The following is an 11,053-nucleotide window of genomic DNA, read 5'->3' on the forward strand; positions in this document are numbered from 1 at the left end:
TATAATAAACAGTGAGTGTTTTTGTCACCAACTGGGTGTGTAACGTGATTCGTGTGCTGAGGAGCGATCAGAAACGGCAGAGAACAGAATCGAGGTGAGGCAGGCAGTTCTCTGGCCTCATGGCAGGGGGCGCTCATGATCCCACACATTTACTGTATGGCTACAGCGAGCTAGCCAGTAAATGAGTGAAATGCAGCGATATATTTAAAGTTTCCTCCTCTCTTCCCACGTCAACATGGATGACTACATTTCTACACTTAAACAGTTTTCTAAAGTGGATTTCCAATTGAAGTAGGAAATAATAACTAAAGACCATCAACGCAGCTGGAAAGTTTGCTTCGAGACAGAAGAGTACCGCTCTTCTCAAACGGAAAGAAAAGACCGGCTGTGGATGTCCTGCTAGAAACCATGAGAGTCTGTAAGTTTTGTCCCAAGGAACCTCTCATCATAAGAAACTGCCTTTTCTGCTTTCCTTCCTTATTTTCTCAACTTGTGGCACTGTGTGGACTCGTGGGATTTTGTGGTTTTACCACTCAAACCACAAAGCCAGATCCAGTTCGCAGTTCTAAAAGCGTTTGGGATGTCGAGGATAGACTTGGCTTTGGAAGAACGGATATTTTTGTGCAAAATGAACCTCATTTATTATGAGTAAAGGTAAGACAGGAATAACATTTTTCTTTAGGTTTTTAATTAAATGTGTGTTTTGTGGGCTAGTTTGTATGTGTAAAGAATTCAGAAAAGAAACATAACCTGCAAACTGCTGTTAGCTTAGCTAATAGCAGCGGTAGCTAATCTACCACATCCTGCTGCAACAGACGGATGTTTTGTTCTTTATGTGGGAAATATTTGAGTGTTTTGTTTTTTGGTGATGAATCCTAACAAAGAGGCGTTGTTTCAGTTGCTATGGCAGCGAGTTTGCGTGTAGCTTGACCGATACACAGAGCGAAAAAGAAGTGGTTTGGAGTTGTGCTTCGGTTTTTCCCTTTGCTTTGGATCATAGCACTAAATTAATAATACCTACATTTCCAAGTTTCATTGAATTACCGGAATTATTGCAGCGAAGCAGCGCAGCTGTAAATGGCATGTAAAAGTCTTTTTGCCCTCCAGGGTTGTTTGAGTAATTTCCATACGTAAATGATAACATGCAAGGTGTCTGTATTTATATATATATGTGGACTTGAAGCCCCGAGGTCAAAGTGGGGAACACCCCCAAAGGTGGTGGAGAATGACCGAGCTAAGATCCTGTGGGACTTCCAGATCCAGACAGACAAGATGGTAATGGCGAACCAACCGGACATTGTGGTGGTGGATAAAGAACAGAGGAAAGCCGTTGTGGTGGATGTAGCAATACCAAGTGACCACAACATCAGGAAAAAGGAGCATGAGAAACTGGAGAAATACCAGGGCCTCAGAGAGGAACTGGAGAAGGCCTGGAAGGTGAAGACCACAGTGGTGCCTGTGGTCATCGGGGCCCTCGGGGCAGTCACCCCCAAACTGGAGCAGTGGCTCAAACAGATCCCAGGAACAACATCAGACATCTCAGTCCAGAAATGTGCAGTTCTAGGCACAGCCAAGATACTGGAGGAGAACCTGAAGCTCCCAGGCCTCTGGTAGAGAGAGAGAGAGAGAGAGAGAGGAACTCTCTCTCTCTCTCTCTCTCCACCCGCAGAGGGCGAGAAGGGATTTTTTTTTTTTTTTTAAAAAATCCATCTTTAATGTTTGACAGCTGTTCCCGACTCAGGGAAATTGCAAACTTCATGAAAGGATGAGGTATTTATGAACATATTTAAAATCTAAAAACCACAAAATCAACAAATTAAATGATTACATTAGATGATTATCTGTTAATAATCACTTATTTAATTTATAGATGAATGAAGTGAAGACACAAGAACAAACATCAAATGTGACAGTTTGAACCTCAGAAGGTCCCGTTCAGACTCACGGAGCCCCGCCCAGTACAGTCGCCCTCTGACCAGACCGGCTGCTGGTCACACTGGTTTTGTGACCTTCACCAGTTAGAAAAATTATCATTCTGAGACATTAAAGTGGATCAGACTCATCTCTGAACTCCTGGGCCACAGCTTCTTGATGTTGAAGGACTTTTATAAAAGATTTTAAGGATTTTAAACATTTAGTTTACATCCCAGATGTAAACTAAGCCATCTTCCTTCGGTATCTGGCAGGAGAAAGATTAATCTAGAGTCTCAATATTCATCATAACAGCTTAATAATTATAAATGTTGCACTTAGACAATCTCAGGACAGTTGTGGAAACACAAAGTTCATAAATTAAATTCTTTTTTGACTCTAGTGGCCTTCACTGAACCGTTGATGGACAGGAAACGGGGAGGAGAGAGAAGACAGAGACCGGGAACTGAACCTAGGACAGCTACGCTAAAGACTGCAGCTGCTGCGCTCTACTAACTGAACAACGCGGCACCATGTTTCTGAGTATTTTCTAAATTCAACTGACTTTCAGCTGTTAATAATAATAAATAGTCTTTATCTTGAAACTACCAGATCATCTCTTCACACATCAGTCCACCTTAATCTGACTGATCAACCACACAGCTTAGATCCTCACCTGTGTGAGTCTTCATGTGACGAGCCAAGTCATTACTCTGTCTGAAAGGCTTGTCACATAATGCACAGCTATACGGTTTCTCTCCTGTGTGGGTTCTAAGGTGACGGGTCAGATCGTTTCTCTGTCTGAAGGATTTGCTGCATAGCTGACAAGGGTAAGGCTTCTCTCCGGTGTGAGTCATCATATGATACCTCAAGGTTGTTTTCTGGACAAAACCTTTACCACAAGCCAGACACTGGAAAGGTTTCTCTCCTGTGTGAGTTCTATGATGACGGGTCAAATCGTTCCTCTGCCTAAAAGACTTATCACACACTTCACAAGCATACGACTTCTCCCCAGTGTGAGTCCTCATGTGTCTGGACATGCTGCTGCAGTCACTGAATGATTTACCACACACTTTACAGCAACATGGCTTCTCACCTGTGTGGGTTCTCAAGTGAACGGTCAAATGCCCGCCGAAGCGGAAAAGCTTCCCACACACCTTGCAGATGTACGGTTTCTCCCCAGTGTGAGTCCTCATATGTCTGAGCATGCTGCTGTACTCACTGAAGCTTTTACCACACACTGAACACGAAGATGGCTTCTCACCTGTGTGAGTTCTCATGTGGCGTGTCAGGTCGCCATTTTGTCTGAAAGATTTGTCACACAATTCACAATTAAACGGTTTCTCTCCTGTGTGAGTCCTCAGGTGACGCACAAAGTCACAACTCCGCCTGAAAGATTTATCACACGACTCACAGGAATACGTCTTACTGCCTGCGTGAACTCTCAGGTGACGACTCAGCTTAGACTGCTTGTTAAAGGCTCTCCCACAGGTCACACATGAGAAAGGTTTCTCAGCCATGTGTGTCCTCCTGTGGCGAGTGAAGTCACTGCTGTGTCCAAAAGATTTCTGACACACCTCACACTGATACGGTTTCTCACCTGTGTGAGTCCTAAGGTGGCAAGTCAAATCACTCCTCTGTATGAAGGATTTACCACAGAATTCACAGCTGTGTGGCCTCTCTCCTGTGTGCGTTCTCATGTGGTAACTTAAGGTGGTTTTCTGGATGAAACCTTTACCGCACACCGGACATTGGAAGGACTTCTCACCGGTGTGGGTTTTCATGTGTAGAGTCAGGTCCGGCTGCCTGAGGAAACTTTTCCCACAAGACTGACATGAAAAAGGCTTCTCACCTGTGTGAGTCCTCAGGTGAGCAGTCAAGTACCTGTGCTGCCTGAAACTTTTACCACACACATCACAGGACACATCTGTCTTGCGTCTCTTGGATTTTGAGTTGTCCTCATGGCTCCTGGACATCCAACATCTCTCACGTGAGTTCTGGTCTGTCTGGGATCTGAATGCGTTTTGGGCTTCGGGGGAGAACTGGTTCTGGTTTGGTTCTGGGTCCATGGGGTCATGGACTGGTATCATGAAGGTTTCGGTCTCCTCCTTCACTACAACCTGCTGGTAGCAGCAGATGTCCTCCTGCTCCTCCTTCATTTCCATCATCTGCTCCGGTTCCGGATCTATATGGACTATTCCCAGGTCAGCAGGGCTCACCACAGAGCTGCTGCTCTCCTGCTTCACTACAAGCAACCCTTCATCCTCTTCTTCCTCACTGAGTTGAGCTTCTGGTTCCTTCTTGGTCGCCCTCATCTGTTGTGGTTCTGGTTCCTCCTGTTCCTCATTCATCTCAGGTCGTCTGGGATCTTTGGGTCAACAGTAGAGTCTCTCTTCCTCCACAGTAAGAGGCAGAGCTGAATCACAGCAAGACATGAGAAAATACAACTGCAACCTTAATAACATTTTATTGTTGCAGATAACAGAAACAATAAATTTATCACCAATAATCTGCTGTTATATACACACCAGAGCATTAGGGCCACTTAAAAAGAATTTGAACTTTTGTTCTGAATTTTGGCTTTAATCTTAGAATATTTCAATTTAAGTTCTTTTGGCCAATTAACGTCAGAACTCTGAAAAAATCTGAATTATAAGACAAAAGTCAGAATTTTGGGGGAAAATAATTTTATTTTTTTATTATTTTTTTTCAGTTGTCTTAATTCCTCAAAGTTGCATCTAATTCTGAACATTTATTGAGTGAATTAGTGAACATAAAGACCTGAGACGTGATGTTTCCTTCTTAGATCATTTTAACACACAGGAAGTTGATGTCCAGACACAGGAAGTTCTTCTTGTTAACAGGATCCTGTGGAAAGCACAAAATGTCAAAAAGGTCAACAAACAAGCCAGGTTGAAATATTTATAAGGAATGTTTTACAGTGATGAAGTTTTTATCACTACAATAGTCTCAAAATGCGGGAATGTCAGGAGGATCCAGTCCGTTATTTTCCCTCAAACAGTCAATATGGAAATTACAAACCAAATATTCATGAAGTAATTTTTATACTCATTAATCTGAATATGTTGCTTTCATATTTGAAAACATGCTTTTATTTTGAAGGCGCTGCAGGCAGTGGCAGTGTCTCACATGTACATGCTGCTCACGCCCTCCCTCCCTCTCTCTGCTATGCTACAGCTGGTTCACTACAGCAGTGCCTGTCATGAATGCTACGGCTTGTTAGCATAGCCACTGATGACAGAGGATAAACTGTTTTTCTGGACGGGTAAATTGTTTCTCCTCCTAGCACATTAAGCACCACATACATGAGTTTGATTGACAGAGCCAAGACCCTCCTCTTGGCTCCGATTGGTTGTTTCTGACCGGGGGCGGTGCATTTCTGTAGATGCTAATAGTAGCATTGCTCAATTTTTTTCCCCACAGATTAACTGTCTCATATTAAACTGTCAAAGTGATGACATTTTTAATATTTGTAAAAACACTTTTTAAATAAAAACCTAACCTAACCCTAAACCTAACTTTAGAAAAGGAAGCAAACAGACTAAAAAATGAGTCTGAATTATTTGTGTTTTATGTATGTTTGACCTTCCTGTTGTGAATCATTCACTTTTATAAAACTAATTACAGTCCTGCTTTCCATCTGGGTTTTTATTTAACCCTCTTTAAAAACATCATGGAGACACTTAGGAGTCCCAACCCTTTTGCTCATTATAGCTAAAACAAGAGACGTTTGATCTGATTTCACTTCAGACAGGGAGGGAAAAAGGTGCATGCATTTTTTTGGGCGTATGTAAACTTGTGGCCTCTGCTGTAGATATTTATATTATCTCCTTTTTAAAGCCTCTGCCGCCAATTGTGACTTAGTATGATGGGAACCTACGTACGGCAGCCGTTTCCCCAGATGGAGCGTAAAGCCATCTTCTAAACCTGATTCTCTCTTGCTACGATCTGCTAAATAAACAGAAACTTGTAGATTACAGAAAACAGCAAGAACTGAAAAAATATTCACAGTATTGCAAATACACAACTGAATTATCAATAAAATGCAATATTTTCCCTGTAAATAACACAATCCCACATCTTGTATAATAAATTCAGTTATCGTCCTTGTGTTTTAATCAGGCATCTTCGTAGCTTCTATAAACATCGGCCTCAGACGCACAGGCTAGCGAGTAGATCTGAAACACCTCCTCCTGGGGACGAAGCTAAAATATTCCTGGTTTCTGCTTTAACATCTGCTGGGTCATTATTTATTCTGATTATTTATCTGCAGTTTTCTTTCTATCGCAGTAAAAAAAGAAAAGACCGAAATGGCAATAACAACGGATACCTTCTGTTTCCTCCGCAGCACCATCTAGACACTTGATCCTCCTCTCGGTTTCGTTAGCTCATCGGAACCGCGCCCAATTAAACCACCTTGTTCTTCCGGACCGGGTTCGGTTCTCCACCTGTTTCCCAAGAATCCAGTACACTGATAGATTCAGCTCAAGCAGCAAAAAAACACGATAGACAGAGGATAGCGCTGATAGCGCAATGTTATTTATTTCCGCCGGATGTACGTTCAACGGCGTTCAACCAGGAACAGTGACCGCCCCTTGAGTTCCGCTTCCAGCTGGAAACTTTCCAGAGGTTGTTTACTTTTTGCTTCTGTTTCAAACATAATGTGTAAAATAAATAGTTTTATCTAAAACTAAGAGTGAAACTTTATTGCTACAGTACTAAAATTGTTTTAAAAGTCTAAAAACCAGAGAACATGACCAGAGATGGGCAGTAACTGGTTGCATTGGAGAAAAATTTTGTTGAGTAACATGATATGTTTTTCTCGTACTTGAATAACATCATTGTAAGATAATGCTACTTTTACTTGAGTACCATTTCTGGACCCTCAACCCGGTACAAGTAACAACACAATACAAGCAACATGTTCTGCTCAAATGTATTGTTTCGTTGTGGTGTGATTTATTTTTCTTCATTATTTTGAGAACCAAAATCTGCTTTTTCTTTTCTTTTCTTTTCTTTTTTTTTTTACATTATTTAAATAATATTTCTATATTTTAATTGTCATTTAGATCTATCTTTAAATAATTTGTTATTGTCGCTTTTGTTCTACTCTGGCTCAAAATGGGAGAAAATGTCATCCATCCATCCATTTTCTGTACAGATTGCCCCTACTGGGGTCAGGAGGTGCTGGTGCCTCTCCAGCTAACGGCGGGGTCACCGTGGAGACGTCAGTAAATTATATGCGGCATGTAGAACCTGTCCTAGCCAGCAGAGGGAGCCCTCCTCTGTTCAGAGAACTCACCATCAGCGGCCAGGAGCATCAGAGGTCTCACTACGGTCATCACTAAACATTATTTTTAACCCAAACTATGTCACAGTGAAGCTGTGATTTAGTGTTTAATCTTCTTGTGGTATGTTGGTGCGGATTCACCTTTAAGGTGAGTGGTGGGCGGCACCAACATAGCCTTTAAAGCCAGGTGTGTGGGGTGCGCACTCACATACAATTGTTTTGAGCTGTGGAGATGGCGTTGTGTGAGCTTGTGTGATCCTGTCTTTCCTCAATCAAGTAATGGTCTTCAGGTTGGTTTTGTGATTTTCCTTNAGTGGAGTAAAAGTAGAAAGTACCCATTATTAAATCGTTACTTCCCACCACTGCCACACACACATTCACACACACCTCAACACATTAAACTTATGGTGCCATCGGGTTCTTGGGGTCGAAGGTCAGAGTCAGGAAGCAGAACCTGCAGGGTTGCAGTGGTGATTCCCTCCAGCAGGGGGAGCCGCAGACCAAACGGAGAAGAACCTGAGGCAGAATCAGAACCAGGTTCAGGTGAATGTAAAAACATGGCCGCCTCTGTGTTTCCGGGACAGGTCGGAAGCTCCGCCCCATTTGAGCGGCTCCGCCCCTCGCCAGAGCCGCCGGACCAGAACCAGACCCCGACCAAAGGGGTTGTTCGGAGCGACAGCGCCCCTGAGAGGCCAGAGGTGGAGACGCAGAGGACGGTCCAGAGAAGCTCGGCCTCCTGTGGCTACTCCCAGGTTCATCCTGCAGAGTCCAGTTAAGAGGACGGACCAGAAACAGAACCAGAACCTTGACCCGCTCTGTTCTGTGTTTCAGAGGCTCAGCGACGCTGCAGATGGCGATCCGCAGGCTGCCAGGGCGCCGCCGGAGCTCCAGGTACCGACAGCAGACCATGAGCCTCTGAAGCGGGTCGGATCAGAACCAGCTTGTTTAGCGTCAAGCTGACCCGGTCTTCTCCACCAGCGGTTCTGATCTGTTTTTTAATTTCCTTCAGAACCAGTTTTAAACACGTCCAAATATGGTGCTTCCCGCACTGTCAAACATTTACCAGAACCAATGTTTGGACCGAACTTAGATCCAGACAAAAGTGTTCACAACCGACCTGTGTCAGACCCAAAGAACCAGCATCAACTACGCAAGACCTGGATCAAAACAGAAACAGAAGCTGCAGCTGGTTCTGGTTTGGGTTCATGGTTCTGTTCTGATCCAGGTCCAGTCCAGCAGCTCCAGCAGCTCCAGCCGACAGGCGGCAGCTTCTCCTCCTCCGGTCGGCACCGAGGTCCAGTCCGCAAGCCGAGGAACCACCCACGGTTCTGGGCCGTCCACGTCGGACCCGTCTGGCTGCACCGTGGTTCCAGGTCAGGAAACGGTTCTGGAGATCTGCAAGGGTCGGTCCGGACTGGGGCTCAGCATCGTGGGAGGAACAGACACCCAGCTGGTAACACCAAGTTCTGTCGGGCTGAACAGAACCGGTTCGGTCTCAAACGGGTCGTGGTCTCTCCTGCAGAACGCCATCGTGATCCACGAGGTGTACGAGGAAGGAGCGGCGGCTCGGGACGGACGGCTCTGGGCCGGAGACCAGATCCTGGAGGTACGGCTGCTGGTTCTGGTTCTGGTTCTGGTTCTGCTGGGCTGACTCTCGGTTCTGTGTCCAGGTGAACGGCGTGGATCTGCGCGGGGCGTCCCATGAGGAGGCCATCGCCGCCCTGCGTCAGACGCCGGCGAAGGTCCGGCTGACGGTTCTGAGGGACGAGGCCCGGTTCCGCGACGAGGAGAACCTGGACCGGTTCCAGGTGGAGCTGCAGAAGAAGAGCGGCAGAGGACTGGGCTTCAGCATCGTTGGCAAGAGGTCCGACTCCCTAACCAAGTCTGAGGGCCCAGAATTCTGTAGGGGAACCGGACCGGGACCAGAACCTCAGGCCCGTTCTGGTCCCGGTTTGAGCCCAAACAGCATCTAAATATGGCGCTCTCTACGGGTGAACGGTGGTACTGCAACTGAGCTCTACTGACCTCCGTGTGTGTGTGTGTGTGTGTGTCAGGAGCGGCAGCGGCGTGTTCATCTCGGAGGTGGTCAGAGGGGGCGCCGCTGAGCTGGACGGACGGCTGATGCAGGGAGACCAGATCCTGTCGGTGGACGGAGAGGACACGAGACGCGCGTCCCAGGAGGGCGTGGCCGCCATGCTGAAGGTGAGGATGAGGATGGAGGACGAAGGCAGGAGGTCTACCTCCTGACCCGAGATTCTGAGGAGCTGGTCCGGTCCAGTTGGAGAGGAAGGGTTGGTTCTGTTCAGTACAACCAGTTTAAGAACCAGAACTCTAGTTTTTGTGCAGAGCTGATTCTGGTTCTGACCCGCTTCCCTGTGGTTCTGTTGGTTCTGCAGTGCGCCCGTGGACCCGTCCAGCTGGAGCTCGGCCGCTTCAAAGCCGCTTCCTGGATATGCTCCAGACTGACCACCGGGGGGAGCCAGGTGGGCTTCTGAGACCGGATCAGAACCGACCGGGCCAGGTGGAGCCACTGGTTCGGATCAGGTTCACACCCAGAACCTCATGTAACAGAGCTGCTGCTGGTCGTCATGGTTATAATCTGAAAAGTGTGGCATGCTTCTCTAGCTGCGATTCCATTGACGTGAAAATTACACTAATTTTAATTCTGAAAATGAATTTATTACAGAAATGCACCAAATTCAATAAAAATAAAAACATTTTCCAGCTGTTTTGCTGTTTTCTGTAAAACTGCATCACGAGTTCTGACCAATAGGATGCCACTGCTGGCAGAAACGCAGGAGAAGAAACGACAGGAAGTGGCAGCGATTTCTAATGACATAACAAGAACCAATTCATCCTTTGTTTTTTTTTTGCAGCTTCTGTTACTGAAGCGATCAAACGTTTTTCTCTTCCTTCCAGATGAGCAACATCAGCAGCTCAGGTGTTGAGGCTCCGCCCCCCACACCTGCCTCACCTGAGCCCCCAGTAACCCCTGAGCCAATTAGCTTCAAGACCAGCAGTGACATCACTTCCTGCTCTGAGAGCAGCTCAGGTGGGAACAGACGGAGATTTTGATTTGATTTTTAAAAACTAATTTATTCACTCAGTAATGATCCATAGGAACATTCAACACAACTTCAAATTAACACATTCATAAAGTTCAGAATTAAAGTAAATAAAACACCTTCATAATCCTAAATATTCAGAAAAATATTTTCATCCATTTTTAAATATTTATATTCTAACATCACTCTTGTTCTAACCATACTACTTTTCACAATCAGTATTCTGTTCATTGTTAATTTTAAATTTTCTACTCCAATAAATTGCAACCTTTGCCTGACCAAGAAAAAATTCAACAACCGTCCAATTTTCCTTTCTTTTCACATAAAGAACCAGATTGGAGGCTGTTCTGTGAAACTTTCTCCGAATGATTTCCAAATGTCTCTTAGTAACGTAAATAAATCCATTATTCTGAAACATTGAACGAAACAATGAAAGGTAGTTTCTCTTAATAAACAAAAAGGACATTTACCTGAAACAGCAGGGTGAATAATAGAAACAAAAGTATTAACTGCAATAACGCCACTGTAAATCACTTTTAGCATTTTTAGTCATTTTTGGCTTATAAAGTAAAACCATCCAGGTTTCACCTCAGAACCAACTAAAAAAATCTCTCCAAGGAGTTTTTATCTTTTAATTTGACTTGGTTCATATCTATTGTCTTTGCATTCACAGAATCTAAACTGAAACAAAGTCGGACATTCAAAGTCTTTCAACTGTGGCTTAAAACGTCTTAAAGAAAAGGTCTGACCTGCGCGTGTGTGTGTG

At 44.8% G+C, this 11,053-nt stretch overlaps 2 protein-coding genes across 2 annotated transcripts in view; one reads left to right on the top strand and one right to left on the bottom strand.

Annotated features, from left to right (window-relative positions):
* Window positions 1–11,053, top strand: part of patj (PATJ crumbs cell polarity complex component) — an 86,993-nt gene that overhangs the window by 55,765 nt on the left and 20,175 nt on the right. Inside the window, exons 34-41 of the mRNA XM_015014979.1 lie at window positions 7,807–7,974; window positions 8,054–8,113; window positions 8,448–8,675; window positions 8,745–8,828; window positions 8,893–9,086; window positions 9,277–9,424; window positions 9,619–9,705; window positions 10,142–10,296. Coding sequence (XP_014870465.1) covers window positions 7,807–7,974; window positions 8,054–8,113; window positions 8,448–8,675; window positions 8,745–8,828; window positions 8,893–9,086; window positions 9,277–9,424; window positions 9,619–9,705; window positions 10,142–10,296 — 1,124 coding nt within the window. The remainder of the gene's footprint in view (window positions 1–7,806; window positions 7,975–8,053; window positions 8,114–8,447; window positions 8,676–8,744; window positions 8,829–8,892; window positions 9,087–9,276; window positions 9,425–9,618; window positions 9,706–10,141; window positions 10,297–11,053) is intronic.
* LOC106934839 (gastrula zinc finger protein XlCGF57.1-like) lies at window positions 1,838–6,947 on the bottom strand. Its single transcript, XM_015014980.1, has 3 exons — window positions 6,263–6,947; window positions 4,693–4,779; window positions 1,838–4,327 (listed from the first exon to the last, which is right to left on the bottom strand). The coding sequence occupies exon 3, from the start codon at window positions 4,260–4,262 to the stop codon at window positions 2,550–2,552; it is 1,713 nt and encodes a 570-aa protein (XP_014870466.1). The 5' UTR covers window positions 4,263–4,327; window positions 4,693–4,779; window positions 6,263–6,947; the 3' UTR covers window positions 1,838–2,549.

The sequence above is a fragment of the Poecilia latipinna genome, unplaced genomic scaffold (genome assembly GCF_001443285.1).
Source record: "Poecilia latipinna isolate Pla-1442-1.1 unplaced genomic scaffold, P_latipinna-1.0 Scaffold1870, whole genome shotgun sequence".
Lineage (NCBI taxonomy): Eukaryota > Metazoa > Chordata > Actinopteri > Cyprinodontiformes > Poeciliidae > Poecilia > Poecilia latipinna.